This window comes from Sus scrofa, chromosome 8 (assembly GCF_054392235.1).
Source record: "Sus scrofa isolate SSC_HxYL_T2T_F1_AM1 chromosome 8, Sscrofa_HxYL_maternal_Yorkshire_Landrace_v2.0, whole genome shotgun sequence".
NCBI lineage: Eukaryota > Metazoa > Chordata > Mammalia > Artiodactyla > Suidae > Sus > Sus scrofa.
This window is the reverse complement of record NC_139390.1, coordinates 144,242,828-144,262,875: the sequence shown is the minus strand read 5'-3', so window position 1 is coordinate 144,262,875 and position 20,048 is coordinate 144,242,828. Positions and strand designations below refer to the sequence as shown.

The window sequence follows — 20,048 nt, the reverse complement described above, 5'->3', positions numbered from 1 at the left end:
TATTTATAATGAAATATTTCTGATATACATTGAAAATATTAAAAGTCTAATATTTGTGGTTAAAATAATATTAATTCAGAATTTGTCTCTCTACAAATAACATCTAAAAATACTTTTATCTAACTGATCAAGAGTAACATAATTCTAATACAAGAATAAAGTTATGATCAAGCCATTGTCCTCAGAGGTTTAAGTTAGAAGCATCCAAAGGCTAAAGGTCACTACCAATGTCATCTGTCATGTAATCAGCTATAGGGAAAAAGACCACTTAATAAATGGAGTGTATGTAGCCGATTTAAACTAAAGCGATTAATTTTCATTTGACATTTGTTCCACTATTGTTAGCCCAAGTTGGAAAATCAATTTCAGAATGACCCAATGGGAGAACAGTTCCAAGCAGCCATACATATTTAATGACAGGAACACATGAGCACTGCACTGCTTATAAGAGTATTAAATAAAAGAAACTTTGTGTTTAAATTATTTTGCAGTTGTGACACAAGGCAGAAAAGTGCCACATTTCAAAATGACAATGGAATTAACCCAGTATCACACGTTAGTATCATCACTTCCCTTCCTTTGGAAACAAGCAGCAAAAAACAGGCATACAGCGACAGAACACTGGCATAACGTTTAAGTATATTTCGCTCTCTCAAATCTGTACCCTCTTAACTTTCTCCCATGGGCAGTTATTCTTTAAGGTACTTAAAGCATAATCGTATGAAATATCCATTATAGATCTAGACTGCAGCGTTGTTACAGTCATTCAAGCGTGTTTCCGAATGCTGAGGGATGTGTGTCATTTAAAAATTCTTTCAGTGGCCTGTAAAATGTTTCTGTTTATCAATTATTCACAGCCTCATGAACTGTCTCATTACTAAAAAAGTATGAATTAATGTAAACAGATTTGCACACAATGGACCAAACATCCTACCTCCATAAATTCTTTCCTTCCTCAAGACCATTAAAGCCCAGCGCCTGAGAGGCAGTGCCCAAGACCTGCCTGGAGTTATCCTAGCGCACATCACAGGCAAGGCGCCGTCTTTATGGAGCACAGATAAAAAGACAAGATTAGAGTTAGATAAAAAGACAAGATTTTGAGAATTCAAAGCTATCCTTGTGATCATTTATTCCCTAAATACAAAGGAGAAAACTGAGGACCAGAGGGATGAGGAAATTTGTGCCAGGTTTCAAGCTCATCAATGACAGCACAGAGATCCCACTTCTTTCCACTCAATGTCGTGGTCTTTTCAATATGCTACCAAGGGCTTTAGGAATGGCTGTAATTCTGCCTTCCTCTCATGACTTAACCGTCCTCATAACTTCATCCCAGTTTCCTGCTCCAGCCTAGAAAACGACTTGCAGTTCCGGGGAAATACGAACTATTCCATCCCTCTTGTGCCTTTAAGCCTGTTCTTCCTTTCGGAGCCCAGGCTTTAGGTGCTGGCGGAAGCTGCAGTAGGAGAAGGTGCTTACCTCACCCCGGAGGGCCTTTCTGATGCGACAGGTCCTTATTCCACCCAGCTCAGGAATTTTCTGTGGCATGTAGTACTGCCATTTCTAGACATTATCTTCCATTTATGGGTGAATGCAAAATTAAATTATTTTTAAAATCACACACAGAAATAATAGGTTAATACGCATGCATTCTGAGTACATTTGCCCCTCTGCCCTCAGGATCTGTGGGGCACTGAGGACACCACAATATATTCACGTTCGAGTCCTTCATACAAAATTGTCCTTCCTACCTACACTCTCCACATCTGCAAGCTCAACCACTCGCAGGGTGAATTTCAACTGTACATGCTAAAGTAATGTATCAATACAGACACATACAAAATCGATCACTTTGGCTGTAAGAGAACCAGATTCAAAACTGGAAATTTAAAACGTACTCTTCTACCTGTAATAAAAGCCCTAATGCACTCAGTTTTTGATTGAACAGGGGAATAAAGTGCTGTGCTGGCCAACAGTGGCATGGCATGCTGGGGCACTCCCTAAACTGGAAATAGATCAAACCTGGGTTTGAATCTAGGCTCTGTCCTTTTCAGCAATGCAACCTTGGTAAATTCACTAAATGGCTCCGAGTCTCATTCTTTGTCTGTAAATGGGAATAAAATGACACCTGTCTTTGCACTAAAAGTTGAACCTACCTGACTGAACATACCTAAGACATAGCAGGTGCTCAAAGCCTGATAGCTGAATTTGCACTCTAAATTTTTCCCATGAGGAGAAAGCATTCCCTCTTTCCCAAAACCATGAGTGTGCTCTGCGGTCACCCCCCCCCATCAGACATGTAAATATCGCCCCCGACATGACATGCGCACCTGAGCATATGAATGAATATGTGCATTCATGTGCATCCATATTGCAGGTCTGAGCTTCAGTTATCTTTCTAAATACTCCAAGACTCCTGATAAATCAGGAAAAATGTGTGAAGCCATGACTTTCTGACTTTTGTTTTTAGCTAATGAACCTAAGTTGGTGTTCCAAAAAGCGGGGGCGGGGGGGTTCTATTAGAAAAAGATGTTATTTTATCCAAGAAACCACTTGACCACTTAACAATCCATCAGATCTACTGAAAATTAGAAAATTCATAATTTTCATGTGAATCTTTTTGCAAGTCAAAATAAAAGACTATATATAAAGATAAAAAACATTGGTACAGGGCTAAGCTATACAGAAAAACACATACTATCTTCACTCCTGTCCCAAATTTATTTGAGATACTTTTAAGAGCCTAATTCTAATTTTATTTGATGTTATTACCCAGTTCCAAAGCTTTACTGGCTCTCCACTGCTTATGAATTAAATCTAAACTCTTGATACCTGCAGATTTTCACATTGTCTCTCCAATAATTAGTGACTGCATGCAAAACTAAATAGGCAGATACACAAATACTATTTTATTTTCATGTTTTGTCCAGTTTACATCTATGGCTAATCAGAAAAGGAAGAAAATGCTGCTGTAGAGAGTAAACATAATATATCTCAGAGGCAAATTTGTGATTTTAAATTTGTAGACAACCATATTCGAGTCACTGGCTATAACTTGCTACTGAAATTCAGTTGACAGTCATCAGAAGTAAGATATATGTGTAAAAACTAATTTAGTGTGTTGTATATTTTCATTACAGATCTTTTCATGTTGTCCATATACAGAGGGAATTTGAAATGTAATTCTGAGATCATAAGTCTGAAGCTTTAAGCCTCATCCACTTTTTAATATTTCCCCTGGAGGAACTGCAAGCTAGTTTTCCATAGCCTCCATAGACAAAATATTTATAATATGATACAGTGAACTGCAATTTCACATTGGAAAGTACCATGGAATAACAACATAGATTGAATAGTGAAGGGAGATAAACCCAACAAACAGGAGTGGAGTATCCAGAGTGGGGAGAAAAAAAAGGATTTAAAGGAAAGACTGCTTGGTCATTTCAAGGTTCAGTTTGTTTAATTCCAAATGATAAGTGCTGCAATAGCGGAGTATAGAACCGTACAAGCATATAGCTTGTACTTTATTATTTAAATAAACCCTTAATTCTCCTATCGCCTGCAAGTTTATCAGAGGAATCCTCTCCTCTTTCTTCATTTCTTTTTCCTTTTTATTTGCTCCTTTTCCCCTTTCTGCTTCTGATCTTCCCTCTTTCTATTTTAGCCCATAATCTGACACTTCCTCTTCAGCGAAGTATTTTGTATGCTGGTAAACATGAAAGTAATATTACTCAGATTTACCGCTGTAGCTACACCTAGGAATTTTATTTGGATTTATTGTTACTTGTCTATAATTCCTAACTGCCCTACAGTAACTGTCAAAAGGTGAAGGCCTGAATATTAACCCAGGGAAATCTCTGAAAGATGTAAATGAAAATATTTATGTAACATACACACACACACACACACACAAACATATACTCTTCTCTCCCTCCCAAACCTCTTATCTTATAAAAGAGAATCGGATGCCAAAGCATGAACGGTGTATTAGGGGCTTAACTTCAATATTAATAACTCAGACTTAAACTCCTGGCAATTAATTAAGATTAATGACAGAAGTCACCCCCTTCTCCCCAATGTAACGCTTCCTCCCATCTCTTCAATTCCCCACTCCACTGACCCTTCCATGCTCATTTCAGGCTGTGAAAACCTGAGGGCCTGAAATTTTGATCCTGTTATCTGCTGCCTTTTGTATCTGAGATTAACGAAGAAGACATTAGCAAATTTACAACCAACAGCTCAGACAGCTGCCCCACTTTAAGCAGTTAATGGAAAAGGAACTAATCTAGTTAAGAGCATAGGACTAGTTCATAAATCTGGATTCAGAGGACAGATAAAGCCATCACACTTCTGGAGAGTAGGAACTGAATTCAATCGTCAGCCTCTTGTCAGTGTTTGTTGGGAAAAGCCAGCATTTCTATAAACTGGACTAATGAGACACTCAGAGCTGGCATAAGCCACATGTGGGCCTGCATAAAAGAGGATAATGCAAGAGACGGACATATAATGCATGATTTCACCGAGATAAATACACCCCTCACAAGAATTCCAATCACTGAAAACATCTCTTGGATCAAATACGAAACAAAGATTAAATCTGTTTTAGAAAAAAAAATAAGAAGAATGCAACTGCAAGCAAGAGAATAATAAACATATCCTAATAAAGAGAATGAATAAAAATGATAAGCCTTCATCTATTCAGAATTCGACCTAAGGGAAAATGATTGTGTCATGCTCCTATAACTCAGAAAATGTCCAAGAGATTTAACTGTAAATTAAAAATTAATCATCATCCCCAAATGATAACTCGTAGCTCCATATAAATAGCATCTTTATACTATTTATCAGCATCCTCAGTCATATATTTATAAGAGATAACTCAAATTTGTCAAATTGAGAATTGCTCTCATGTCTTATTTTTCTCAGTAGCTTAGTTTCAGGGTAGAATCATGAAGATAAAATTATGAGTCCTGATAATGAAAAACTATCAAGTTCTGCAAAGTCAAAATGCTCTATCTCTTAAGAATCAGTAGTCTGCTGCATGAATTTATCAATAGCTCGTTTTTGCTTCTAATCAAATTATAACTATAACAAAGCCAAAAGTACTATTAGTACACAAAATTCCACTCATCGTCTCAGTATCTTGTGGGCATCACAGGGAAGACTGATCTGCTGGCCAAGGACATCACGCCCAGACTTAGACAGGTCAGGTCTTGAGTCTTCCCGCTGAGTTGAGGGACGCGTGAGGTCTGCTGGAGCTCAGCTGGGTGCATCAGAGGAAGGGTAGTCAGAACAGCTGAGAGCAGAGTTGGAATGTGAAAGCCAGACAGAAGGAACGCGCTAGCCCAGTTAACAAAGATCACGTGGCGACAGGAGGCCACCCAAAAGGAGGGCTCGTCTGAGCTTCCAGAGAAATGCAAGTGGGGCTGAGGAGGAGGACGGCTGGTCCAAAGTGACGTGCGTAAGGAGGACAGCAGAGCAGCCAAAGTCCCCGCGCCCTTTAGAGACAGGAGGATGGGGGAAGCATCAGACTGGGGCTAGGCCTTGGGAATCAGCCCACGTTAGGAGACAGGAGAGGCAGAGAAACGAAGGCCTTAGAGACAGACTCAGAAAGTAATCGCTCTTTACCTTCGACCGCTTATCTGCACGTCGTGCAGATCGATGCAATACTGGAGGTTTTTAAAAATTTGTATGGCCACACCCATGGCACATGAAAGCTCCTCGGCCAGGGATTGAATCCAAGCCATGGCTGTCATCTCTGCAGCAGCTGTGGCAACACCAGGTCCTATAACCCACTGTGCCAGGCTGGACCGAACCCTCACCTCTACAGCAACCCAATCCACTGCAGTGGGATCCTTAACCCCCTACGCCATGGCAGGGACTCCCTATTTGAATTTTGCTATTAAAGCATAGTTTTGTAGATTTATTAACTCTGTGAGACAATTGAGATTGGACATGATATAATATGCTACAGGGATGTGTGTGTAATTACAATCCAAAATGTGCTTAATACTGGGCAGGCTTATGAAAAAATATATAATAAATATTATTTTCAGTATACTAACCTTCTTTTGAAAAAGCATTATGGGAATCTAAAGTTTAGGAAATCAGAATCCCATTTTTCCCACATTTTCTAAGTGAAAAGAAGCTAAAGGAGAGATAAGCAGTATATAAGTAACTAAAATTATTTTGAAATAGCAAAGAGACTGAAAAACGATCCCAACTTCAGTAATTGGGAAAAAAAAAAAAAGGATTAAGAAAAGTTCTTGTAACCCTTTCAAATAAAAAAGTTAATTTTTAATCCAAAGTCAGATAAATAAAATGGTAAATAAGTGAGGGTCCACTGGCATTCTTAAACAGAATTTGTTGCAAAGTTTGAACAGTAAATAATTTTTTACACCTCACAGTTACAACAGTTTCAAACTTCACAAATGTTAGAGGCTATGATTTGATTCAGAGTGGAACTGATGGCGCACATAAGTAAAAATTAAGTGATGCAATTTCAAAGATGATTTTCTTAGGAACTACAAGTGTATATAATAAAAATCACAGTGTTTCATTGAGAGATAAAAAAGGAAATGAAAGCTATTGAACCGAAAAGTCACTTATTTCTCCTTAGAAGAATATATTTAGGTAGCATGTTAGTATATATTCACTTTTAAGAAGAGCTTCCTACTCAGGGCAATTTCCTTCACTGAGTTATGAAGGTTTCCTTAAACTAAACTGAGAAATGGGAGTCTGGCAGACAGGAAGGCACCATCACTATCACTCTGCTACAGAATAAACTCTCTACAAAGTAATGCACTTTGTTCCCTCCTTGGACCGTGTCCTTTGAGCTCTAAATTGAAAACTGGGTATTTAACATATGCAAAATAATAAAGATTTTTATCAAGCATTAGAAATTGTAAAGTGCTTATTTAAATTTAAATTTAATCTCCTGAAATGAAAAGTACATAAAGACTGTACAAAAAGTACTCAAAAACAGAAAAACAAAACTGTAAAAATTCCGTCTTCACCGACATGTCAGCTCTCCACTGGATGAGGTAATTAATCAAAGCGGTATATGGAGCCTAAGAAAATAATGTCCTTAGACCACCAGTGTTAACGCTCAGTGTTTTAAAGCGTGTGCCAAAGGTCTTTCGTTCAGTGTACCAAAGGTCACTGATGCCAAAAAAAAGTTTATCTCTAAACTCAGTGCATGAATCTGAGAAGAGGGTACATACACTAATTTTTTTCATCTCTTGATTATCAAAAGGTTGCTGATCCATTTTAACCAAGAAATACCTCTACCTAAACTTATAAATTAATATATAACATATATATCATATGCCCCTACAGACAAGTTACTTTGGGTCAGAGAGGTAAGAAGTCAATTAAAGTTCTATGTATACTTTCTTTGAAAAGCATACATCTTTTTTAGTAATTTAAATGATTAAAATTTGCATATTCTGTACTTCACTTTAGGGAACCAAACTGAGTCGACGCTTTTGCCAGCATATATACATAATTAAGAGATGGTTTTATTTAAGCTACGACATGGCATCAAAGCAGCATGCTATTTCATGAATTTGTGATTTTCCACTGAAACAGACATTAGCTGATGATATACACACGGAGAAAATATGTTCTATAGGACTATACACACATATATTTATATTAAACATATTACACACACACATATGAATCAGACAGTGGAATTGTAGTAAAAATGGCATGTTTGTGACGTGAGCTACGCTAGTAAAATTTTGTCTTTCAAATAGGTATAAACCAGGACTTCCCGTCGTGGCTCAGCAGAAACGAATCTGGATCCATGAGGATGCAGGTTCGATCCCTGGCCTCGCTCAGTGGGTGAGGGACCCACCATCGCCATGAGCTCTAGTGTAGCTCACAGACCAGCTCGGATCCCACGCTGCCGTTGCCGTTGCTGTGGTGTAGGTCAGCGACTACGGCTGCAATTCGACCCTTAGCCTGGGAACCTCCATATGCCTCGGATGCAGCCCTAAAAAGACCCAAAAAAAGTATGTATAAACCAAAGTTAATTTCTTCTTCTAAGTTAAACTGGATATTTAAGGTATTTTAAGGTTATCCCGAAATATAAAGAGATACTAAGAATGAGAGGTACTGGTGGTAACACAAAGGATAGAAAATCCAGCGGCAGTCTTTTCCAGGGATGTCACATCATAACTGGCCTAAAGGACCATATACGCTTTCAGCGCTTATAAAATATAATCAGTCACTACAATTTTTTAAATTTTTGACAATTTTGTCTACTCTTTCATTAAGTATAAAAAAGGAAAAGTATGAAAGTACTTGAGGCATTTTGTGTTCAACAGGACTGACTCAGGCTAAAATAAAAGGCTATCTCACAGCCCTAAACCTACTACGAAGTTTGGCCGTATGACACAAAATATTTAGGTAGGAACTAAAAACTAAGTTTAAGAACGCAGTCATTAGCAGCAGAATTCCAAGCACTGAGCACATTTGACTTATCAAAGCATCTGAGCGAAGGTTTCAATCTGCTCAGAAACACCTGCAAGTGGCTTACGTTTCACACGTGATGGGGAATTTAAGGGCAGGGTAGCAAAAAATCTCGGCTTGCCAGATGCTTCTTCAATCAGCAGATGAAGTGGCTTAATAGCATAGAGCACCGGGTGGTTTGTAAACATGACACAGGGTTCAGAGTGATCCTTGGGAAGGTAAGAGTTACTGAAGAGGCCACCAGTGCAGCGGGTGAGGCCTGTTTGTTTCCAGCAAGAGAATTCGGAAGCCAGAATGGCAGAAAAGAGCAATAAATCTAGAACCGGAGATGACAGCCAGAGGTCCAGCCTGAATCCGTTGTCAATGAGATTATCAGGCTTCTCTGGTGCCTTTTAAATCATTTGTTTTTATGGCCACATTGCAGGCATGCAGTTCCCGGGCCAGGGATTGAACCTGTGCCACAGTAGTGATAACTCAGAATCCTTAACCAGCTCAGCCATCAGGAGACTCCTCTGGGGTCTTTTAAATGAACCTGTACTACTTATGTTCTAAGACTGGGGTTTTGTGTTTGTTTTATAGATTTTTTTAAAAATCAGAGTACTCAGAGTTCCCGTCGTGGCGCAGTGGTTAACGAATCCGACTAGGAACCGTGAGGTTGAGGATTCGATCCCTGGCCTCGCTCAGTGGGTTAAGGATCCGGTGTTGCCATGAGTTGTGGTGTGGGTTGCAGACGAGGCTCGGATCTGGCATGGCTGTGGCTGTGGATGTGGTGTAGGCAGGTGGCTACAGCTCCGATTCGACCCCTAGCCTGTGAATCTCCATATGCTGTGGAAGCGGCCCTAGAATAGGCAAAAAGACAAAAAAATAAAAATAAAAATCAGAGTACTAACACTGAATTCTGTCATAATAAACATTTTTTAAAAACAGCTACCATCAGTCATCTTAAAAAATGAAAGTATCTGCATCCTTAATAGATGTCCTCTCCATACAGTGAGTGTGGCTTCACTGGAAACTCACTCTGCGCTTACCTGGCCAGCGACTGAGGAAAAACCTTTCCACAGGCCAGCATCACTTCCCACCACCCAGCTCCACCTCCCCCTACCCAGAGGAACCTCCTGCAACTCCCTTTCCTTTATCGGAGTGGTGGCACCGCTATTTGCTCAAGCCAAGAAGCCTAAATATTATTAACGACAACAGTTTTCATGACCATAGAATCTGTATTCCGTACCATACCCTGGAGCTTTATATGTCAGGCTAATATTTGCACCAAACCGGTTATGCCATAGATGTTTACGTGCCCAGTTAGGAGTTTTTGCCATGTTCCCAGCAAAAATTATCCAAATCCTTAATTTTAGGGGTGGCTGAATCCAGGAGCCTGAGAGGGAAGCTTCCTCCAAAGGCAAAACGCTTCCATTGACGCATCATTCTTCTGACTTTTAATATCCAACTCTAGGCATGAGGCCCTTATCAATGGAAAAGCAAAGGCAATGCAATGTTCTAAATTCTGTCTTCCTAAGAAATTACACACATCTGGAAACCAATCTCATTCTATTTCATCTGCACATAATAAAAAAGCGCCGTACGTTTCAAAACAAAGGAACGGCGAGTGAACGTGGGCGTTCCTACCGCCAGGATTGTTTTACTGCCCTGCTTAAGTTTCTGCCTGCTTCGGGCACCCGAGGGACTGCGGTCTGAAGGTGAACACAACCTCCACGACAGACAGGAAGCTCCCTGGAGATGCCGCTGCCTTGTGGGACAACTCCAAAGCCAGTGCTGCGCTTTCTTCCTCGCTTTGCCGCTTCTCTGGCGCTTGTCGAATAAAAAAGGGGAACGCATGGTAATGCATCATTTATAAATTACCTTGTTGTTGCAAAACAAAACGCCGCTTTGAAAACCAAACGCACGCCTGCTGCGAACTGCAGCATGTTTGATGGAGGCCCTTCAAAAGAGTCCAGGGCTTAACGGGGGTGTTTATGCGGAGCCTCGGATCTGTACCTGCTGTCCCCCGTCACTCCTGGAGACGTGGCGGCAGATGTTGCGGCGTTCAGGCGTCTCTGAAGTGGCTTCCAGCCCTCCTCTCGCCACCGCAGCAGAGTCAGGCGCATTAGATCTCGCTATTTGTGCCCGAGGCAAGTTGGGGAGCGCAGCTGCGGCCACCCCCACTCCCGCCTTTGGTGTTTCAGGCCTCCAGGCAGCGCCCGTGGGACCGAAACGGTTCTGCGGCTCCCGGCGACCTCCGCTGACAATCGCGCCTCTCGCTGCGGCCGCGGACGCGCTGCCGCCGCCGCCAACAGATGTCGGCGGCGACCTGCGAGCTCACACCTGCACGCGCGGCCCCAACCGCGCGCCTGCCGCCGAAACCTCGAGGGCTCCGGGGGCGGCAGCCCCGGCGAAGCCCCGCGCCCGGCCGCGCGCAGGGGCAGGCGGCGCCGAGAGCCGGCGGGAGCGACAGGTGCCTCGCGCCGCTTCGACCCTTGGTGCCTGAACTTCAGGGCCCTGATCAAGGGCCTCGAGTCAGCAGTGGATTCTGCAGAGGAGCCGCGCGGCCTCTGAGCCATAAAAGGAGAGCATTTGGCTCGAAATCCAGCGTGACGGGACTTGCAGAGTAAACGTGCGTGACTCCGGGTTTAGTTCTACACACGCTGATTTGTTTATCACAACTAAACTCTCGAGAGGCAGAATCTGCAGTAAACAATTTATAAATAAATGACAAGATCGGTTTCCAAGGTAGAAAACATGCTGTTGACGAGGCAGAGGTTGTGCAGTTTGGAACCTTCTGCCACAACCCGAGGACTGTTGTGCCTACGGGTCTCTCAGGCAACATCGTTTGCTGCCTTTTTAAAAAATTAGTATATACGAAAGAGCGTGACTATGACTCCCTTTAAAATACAGAAATGAAAAAGGCTCATTTGTTCTTGACAATATAAAACAAAGTGCATCCAAGTCCAGGATCAGAACATGCTTCCAAAAGTCGTCTTATCTCTACAACGCACAGACTGCTTCAAACACACACCCACCCCTTCTTTACACACACCTTTCATAAGAAGCATACTCGACGGCTAACACACATAAGTGTTTACAAGCACAGGAAAGTAACAATTATGTGCAAAATTTATATACCACCTTACATGCTGATGAATGAGGAAGTTTCTTTTCAAAAGAATTGGCCTTGGACAGCTAACATGCCTTCCAATAAATTATTTGTGATGCAGAGACAACGCTTTTTGGTGGAAATCAATATTAATACATAGAGATACCATATATCTATATATACATAAACATAGGTGTGTGTATAGAGAGAGAGAGGAGAAAGAACGCAAATATATATGAAATCTCTCATGAGTCATCTGCGTAGTCTAAGATTTTGAAGTAGTTGCTTCGAGTATTGACTGGTCTCAGAGGAGTGACCCTGAACACACTTTTTTTTACTTTTCCTTATGCCTTAAAGCCCAGTGACTGGTAAGCGTGGTTACCTAAAGCTATCAAGATAAACCTCCAAGCTAGTTTTCTCATTCAATGTTTATGCCCTGGCTTGCCTAAAATAATTAGCAGACACTGCTACTTGGACCTCTTAGACTCCTAAATTTATTTACTTATTTGTTTTTGTCTTTTTAGGGCCACACCCACGGCATATGGAGGTTCCCAGGCTAGGGGATGAATCAGAGCTGTAGCCGCCAGCCTACACCATAGCCACAGCAATGTCAGATCCGAGCCAGCCTCTCTTCGACCTACACCACAGCTCAGGGCAACGCCGGATCCTTAACCCACCAAGAGCGAGGCCAGGGATCGAACCAGCAACCTCATGGTTCCTAGTCAGACTCATTTCTGCTGCACCATGATGGGAACGCCATTAGACTCCTCATTTAAATTCTCTACTCCATGTTAATCTGATGACAGAAACCACGTCTATATAGACTCAATTGGTAAAAACTATGCACAGAGTCCAGGCAGTTTAATTGCTGAGGGCGAAACTAACTAGCCACAATAAAGAGAAGGTAACAGTGAGCCATGGTCTCTTCATGCATAGACAAGAGCATTACCAAAGCAAATCAACCCATCCCAATATCATCCATCAAAACTAACTGGGCCAAATTGGCCTAAAGCTCTTATTCTCTTTCGGCCTCTGTGTCCTCAATTTCTTATTAGGTAAATTAAGTTTCTTAAATGAAAGGTACTCCAAAGCAACAAAAGTACTGGAATTTTAAAAATATTACATATTTACTTTTCCTTATGCCTTAAAGCCTTATTTTATTTTTTAAAATAAAATTTGTGGGATGTGGGACTGTCAGTACAGATTATGCTAAGCACTATGCCAATGCGGTTTTATTTAGACAAATTATTAAACATTACTTTTAGATAATAATATTTGATGTATTCCAGTTTATTATAAAACCTTTTAAATAAAATCCACGAAACATTTTTATGATTAAGTGTCCTCTGATTGGTGCAGACTGTTTGGAGCTAAAGTCCCACAGAGTCACATGGGCTGGCCTTACCAATAGCGATACTTATTGTGCTCATAACGAGAAGAACAGAGCAACTGAAAGCTTCATTCAGAAGCAGCCCAAAGAAAATTAGCTGTATATGAGAAATGCAAAAACTGGATAAGAAGTCAGCAACTGTGAAAGTGAAAGCACAGTGGAGACAGATGTGTTTGAGAAGAGGTGAATTCAGTGAAAGAACGATGGAAGAAAGATGGACAGAAAGGGGTGGGAAGGGAAGGAGGAAAACATTCTGGCATGTTCTGGAGGCCACGCAGCTGAAGCAGGAGGATGGCTTCCTAAAACATAATGTAAACATATTAAAAATGCCAGGCCTTTGTATTTATTTCTGGCTGAGCCCGCAGTGCATAGAAGTTCCCAGGCCAGGGATCGAACCCATGCCACAGCAGTGACTCAGGCTGCTTCAGCGACAATGCCGGATCTTTAAGCCCCTGTGCCACCACAGCACGCCATCAGATGCCCTAATAATGTAGAGAACACTGACTCTGCCAAAGTATTAAAATGATTCTTGCTGTGTAATCCTGCCATTAAATCTCTGGGAAAAAATACAGGTTACCGTTATGTGTGTGGGTGCGACGGGAAGTTTCTACTGGAATTAATTCCGTCCCATGAGGAGCATCCGGTAGATGAGGTGGGGCTGACAGAGACACGGATGTTCTCAATCGTCTCGTGAAGCACGAAAAATGTGGGGTGGGAAATGAAAAAGAGAGGCGGGCAAAGCCTTCCCAGGTGGTCTAAACACAAAAAAGCTGTCTGCTGAAAACTACAGCATACGGTTACAGTCTAAAAAATAATAAATATTATAAAGGATCATAGCAAAAATCAGAAGCAAAGGAACAAATCATGGCTTCTATTGTCAAATAATTTCGCATCATTGGTTTGGCTGGATGAGGGAATACCTCAATATACATTATACCTTAAATTCAGCAAACTAACAATATTTATTATATACCCTTGTGAGTAAGATAGTATATACACCGAGTTTATACTATTGGGGGGCTACTGGCTCTACCATATTAACATCCATGAACTGTGTGCAGGGTCAACCCGTGTATGGAAGACTTGCATGGGGTACCCCATGGAGGTTTCAACAGTGGCTTGAAATAAAGTGACAAAAACTTGCAGTTGACAGATTTTAGAAGGAATAAAGCTATCAAGAATAGGTACTATGAAGAAAGATCAGTGCTTGCTCTGGCAGCACACACACTAAAATTACAGAGAGAGATGACGTCAGGCTATGTCAGGCACACAGAGTCATATATCTGATGGAAAAACATATCAATTAATTGAACCAACAATTGATATTTAGTAAGCTTAAAGTCCCGCATTTAAATAAAAACAAAGTATTAAGAAATAATAAATCACATGTATTAAGTGAAGAGTGAAAAAACTGAAATTTTGGTTAATAACACACAATAAAGTTTTACTATATTTTATCTACATTTTTGAAATATGAAATCTTTGGAAACTGCAAGTTTTGTGTTAAGTTTGTGACCAAAATTCATTTGGAAGCAAAACCTGACCTGAACTAACTTGAGGGCACTTACGGTCTAAATTTATCCACTTGCAGTAATTAATATTATCAATAGCAGACTGTCTCAATAATGAGTTCAGGAGATGATGCTTTACATAGTATATGATGTTTTCAACTACATCAGATTCCTAAATCTGAAAAATTCTGAATTTTGAAACAATTTAACCTCAAGTAGAATAAAAGGCTTTAGGATTATACTAGACAGAAGTGTGACCAAATTACTAAAAACAAAGGAAATCTTGGTCAAATTAATGGGAGCGTTATTCTTCAATTGTGGAAAAAGTAAATAATGCTTTACCCTGCTGGGACACCGTACAGAGTGTTCTAGCACTGTAATTTAAGAATGTCAGCTTTACTTGGTATCTAGCAAAGTGCTTAGTACATACTAGACGCTAGATAGATATTTATTGAATGAATGAAAGAATAAGTATAATGCATTATTCAAAAGCACAAATATCTCAGTTTACCCAAACTCAAAGATTTTTTCACTTCTCTTCCCAAGCTACAATTCTGGTGTTAGTTCCCAAGCTCTATACTACCTTGTACTCCACAAATCACTCTTTCAGAGATTTTCCTTGTGATGCTTCATCTGTAGAAATACTCATTCCACCTAATTCCATCTCATGAAACCCTACCCTTATTCAAAGACAGAAGACCTAGTTTTTAAATTTTTTTGTCTTTTTAGGGCTGCACCTGCCGACACATGGAAGTTCCCAGGCTAGGGTTCGAATTGAAGCTGCAGCTGGCAGTCCACACCAGAGCCACAGGAACGTGGGATCCAAGCTGTGTCTGTGACCTACACCACAGCTCACATAAACACTGGATCCTTAACCCACTGAGCAAGGCCAGGGATCGAACCTGCATCCTCATGGATACTATCAGGGTCTGTTACTGTTGAGCCATGACGGGAACTCCAAGACCTTTATTTTTTAATACGCAGTCCCAAATTCCTCCAGGAAGAGTTAATCTCTCTTCCTCCATGCACTCAAGAGTACTTGACACCTACCTACAGCCCAGATCACATTCTGGAACAGAATTTATTTTTCTATGTGTCTTGTTTCCCAAAGTAGGTTTCTTAAGGGAAAAGGCTATAGTTTGTACCCACCCCTCAGTATTACCTCATGCCATTACTTGTGGATATTTATAATCGAGAAATTACTGAATTAAGTAAAAATTAGTATGAATGATAAAAGGCCAAAACACCAAATTTTAATTATGAGAGTTAAAGGAAATAATAGAAAGTATTGACAAGAGGATGGATGGAACCACCGTCTATTTTTGCTAATACGTCCGTCATCACTGGCACTACCTCCAACACTTAAAAAGAGGGAAATTATTCAACAAATGAGCTAATGTCGAACTTGGGAGAGAGAAAACTAAGATGATGCGTGAAAACAATTCTAAAACCTCCACAGTGAAAGTCTAAATTATTGCAGAACAGTGTTGGTATGCGCTGTTCTAGGAGCAGAACTCCAGATCATGCGTAAATTTAAACAGAGGCATAAATTTCATTAAATATAAGAACTTTCTATTAACCACAGTGGTTTGGTAATGAAAGAGGCTGCTTCATACACCACCTGGTTCTCTCTACCTATCACCCCAGCAAAGGGTAAATGTTCTGCTGGGAGTATTCCAGGAATATTTTCTCAAATTGGCTTTCTAAATGGTTGAACTCAGATGTTTTAAAAATTACCTCCATCTCATAGAAATAAAATCTAAAGATTTCGATGTTTTGGTCTTTTAAACACAAAACTGGAGTCACAGAACACTAAATGTAGCTTGGCAATAAAAAAAATAGGTATTAATCTTATCAATTATTTCATCCTTAAAAAAAAAAATTACCCCATCAGACCTGAACAACCTAAAGTCCTTTCAAGCTGAACGAGCCTCATCCATTTGTCAAAAGAGAAGGATGATCACACCGACACACGAGGAAGCAAAACGAGCTCTGTTACGACTGCTGCCAGTGTTGCAGCCGAGACCAAGCTGCCGTCATGAGCTGTGAAATGGTCTTAAACTATTTTCCTCATATAGATACAACAGGACATGGTGCTGATCTAGGAAAGAAATGATAAAACTACAACGATTCTAGCCAAGTTTCCCAAGACAAAAAAGCTTCAGATAGGCTTCCCTGAGAAGGAAAACGCACGCATGCGGAAGCGTGTGCACATATGTGCGTGTTCTTGGCGACACACGGGAGTGCACTCACCACCGCAGATGCCACACCGTGTTCCGACTGCGGCGGTGCCTACACTCAAGGGATCCGGCTGAACCGTCTCGGAGGCCGCCGCGATTCGCGCATACCTGCGGCAACCGAGGCAGCCGAGGCGCCGCTGCGGCCCGGGCCCCGGGGCTGGTGGGCGTCAGGAGGGCTGCCTACCCCCAGCCTGTCCTCCCCCGTCCCCGGGCCAAACTCAGGACGCCACGACGGGACTGGTAGAGCCTGGGCATGGCCGACCTTCCTTTCCGCGTGTCCCTTGAACATCGACCAGGGTGTTCAACCCCGCTGAAGACAGGGTCTCAGGGCAGGTCACGATGGACAGAGCTCCCGCGAAAGAGGCCAGCCTTGCCAGGGCCCACGGGCGTTCCTTCCTCGGCCATTCCCTGGGATCCTCAGACCTGAGCAGCCAGGGTCTCCCCAGCCCATCCCCACATACAAACCTCGTCTCCTTCCTGAGGCCGCATCAAGGACACCCGGTCGTACTGCCTCCTCAGCAAAGCCCAGAGCGCGTCCAGCCGACCCTGAAGGGAAACGTGACCTGTAAATTCCCAGGGCAGGCACTCAACCTGTTTCTCGAATAAAGGAGCTCCAATGATGACGGTGAGGCCTTCTCCTCCAGTTTACTTGCAGTGAACTCATTTTGAATATGTTTAGAAATGTAAAAGCACACATAATCTAAGACTCAAGCTCGCTACGAATTACAAACACTTTTCTAAATAAACTTAGAAAGTATGTGAATATCATCTAGAGTCTCCTTACTGGTGAACCGTCCACCTAGGATACATTAAAGCCTTCAATAATATTAGAGAAAAAACTACATAGACAGACCACGATGGGAGATAATATGAGAAAGGGCATGTGCATATATATATATATACACGATTGGTTCACTTTGTGTTCCCTTCTTTCATAAATTAAACTACTAAGCAAATAAGTAATAACAAAAATGGGATTTCCCACTGCTAAGAACGTATTCAGTTGTGAGAAGGAAAATTGAATGGCTGCTGTTTGACGGCCCCTGCTCCTCCTTCAGACAGTAGCGGGTGGGGCGAGGAGACAGAGAGGGTTACAGTTTCTCTAGGAAGCTGCAGTCGAGTCACACAAAGCTTAGACAGTCACCTTAATTGGCGTGTACCACTTTGTCTGAGGAGGCTGGTGTGTGGGTTTGGCGCGAGGTGGTCTAGGCCTGACGGGTTCCTCTGGTTCTTCAGGAATCTTCACGACAGCATTTTTGGCCTTCTCCAGTCTTGCACCTTCCTCAGTAGATCCCTTATCACCCCAACGAACCTTTCAAACAAAGAGAAATAGTGGAATCAGACACACACAAGCTCTTCCTTACTCGTTCTCTGACTCACCACCTCAGAGTCAAAAGGTGAGGAAGTATCACAACTCCAAATTCCTCTTCTGACACTCGGCAGGTTTCTCCCCCTCCTTACGCATTTCATATCAAATCCTAGAAATAAAGGCCCTTCGTAAAAAAAAAAAATCTGGCATCAATTAAATTTGATGCAATCATTTCTCCATTGTCGCAAATAAGGAGCTCATAAGTGGTTTCTATACGAAACGCGTGCAGTGTGTAGCGCTCTTCTTTAAATTAGGCACGTGGGCTCCAACCACACACAAACCCATGTACACGGATGGCACTGGGGGAAAGAGAGGAGAACCACGACCTCAAGCAGGACCCGCTGAAGGGTTACTGAGCACCCAGCTGCAGGCAACCCTCACAAAAATGCAAGGAGGTAGACACCGTGTCTTTTGCTTCCAGATGAGGAAAAGGACACACAGGTTTAAGGACGAGCCCAAAGCCACAGAACTAGTAAGTGACAAAACAGGGAGGTGAACATACGAGTCTGAAATGAGTCATAAGTTTCAAATTAGATTTGAATTTTACCAATATATTTTATACAAAGGAGTTAATTGTTCCTTCCAAACTTCCCATCACGTTTGACTAAGTCAAAAAGTATGATTTAACCATTTAGCCTCTGGAAGCAAAATAACTATGTATGTTTATCGCCCTTTTGTCAAGCTCGACTGGGTAATTTTCAGTCCTCTGCTCTACTCGTACAAATGTGGCTGTTTGACTATCAGTTTCCCATTGAGAAAGGCCAATCTGAGAAGACGCTGCTTTGAAGAGAAAAATCTAGGGACATCAGAGAATTCCACAAATTTTAGGGCATTGTCTTCTCTGAAAACTCTGGAGATTGAAAAGCCACAAGGTCAAGTGATGTTTTCTTTATTTTTCCATGAAAATTGGCTAAATTGGAGTTAGTTTTTTTCAAGTGTGGGCATGTGAAGAGGATGTGCCCCCTGGAGGAAGGTTCCCTCCAACCAGGAGTCGTCGCGGAGTCTAAAAACCAAGGGCACCGCCAAAGAAGACAAGGGGCGGCGAAGCTCTAAAAGGAAGAGGACAGCCTGCCCCGGGCACACGTGACTCGCGGAGTTAAGGAATCTCTCCAAGGAAAAAACGATGAGATGCTTTTAAACGCATCTTAACGACCTGAAGCAGTGGGTAGGAACACAGAGGATACTGTGCCCAGAAACATCTACTCATAGCGATTTGACAAGGCTTACTTGGGTGTTTTTACCTTTTTACTACAGTTTTAGCCTAGGTTTTCCATTTCAAGTGGACCCTGTTGAGTCATTAGAGTGTATCTGTATCTTTCAGAGTGACCAGTGGCACTAGACGGTTCTTTACGAGGTTGTTCAAACTGTTTTAAACGCCATGAAACCTTCAGAGCTGGATAGCTGCCTTTCTTTCCGGAGAAATGACCTCCTCTTTCAAATCTTTACCTAGATACACTAAAACTTTAAAAATCTTTAGATATACCTAATTGAACTAAAAAACTCCAAAACCAAGACACACCTCCTGAAGTTGCAAAGTCTCCGTTTTGAGCGGAAAAAAACAAAAGATGATACCTAGTCAAATAAGCCTATGAATAGCGTAACTCAGAGTAGGAATACAAGTAGGTACAATTGAGGTCCACTCAGAAAGCAGTGATTTTTAAGTTCGATTTTAACTGGCCCAGCCTTCACAGTTGGTATCAGAGCTGACGGTAATGGCATCCTTCCTCCAAGGGTCACTGGCACCATTCTTAGACATCGAACACAGAACTGCTGAGCTAGAGGTGGGACCCAACATGGCACTTCTGGGGACTCGGCTCTCAAAGGACTGAACGTGTGATATGCACTTGCTGAAGTCTAAAGAAAATGCACTAAATAAATCCATTAGTGTTAGTTTATGAAGTACCTGCTTCATCATTATCACCGTCACGACAAGCAATACGACAAGCAATTCTCACTCAAAGTCTAAAAGTAG

At 41.7% G+C, this 20,048-nt stretch overlaps 1 protein-coding gene across 2 annotated transcripts in view; it reads right to left on the bottom strand.

Annotated features, from left to right (window-relative positions):
* Positions 1 to 20,048, bottom strand: part of ANTXR2 (ANTXR cell adhesion molecule 2) — a 149,224-nt gene that overhangs the window by 39,594 nt on the left and 89,582 nt on the right. For both annotated transcript variants that reach the window (XM_003129371.7, XM_084973731.1), the window contains 2 exons: positions 17,852 to 18,019; positions 17,173 to 17,253 (listed from right to left, as the gene is read on the bottom strand). In XM_003129371.7, the coding sequence (XP_003129419.3) occupies positions 17,173 to 17,253; positions 17,852 to 18,019 (249 nt within the window). The remainder of the gene's footprint in view (positions 1 to 17,172; positions 17,254 to 17,851; positions 18,020 to 20,048) is intronic.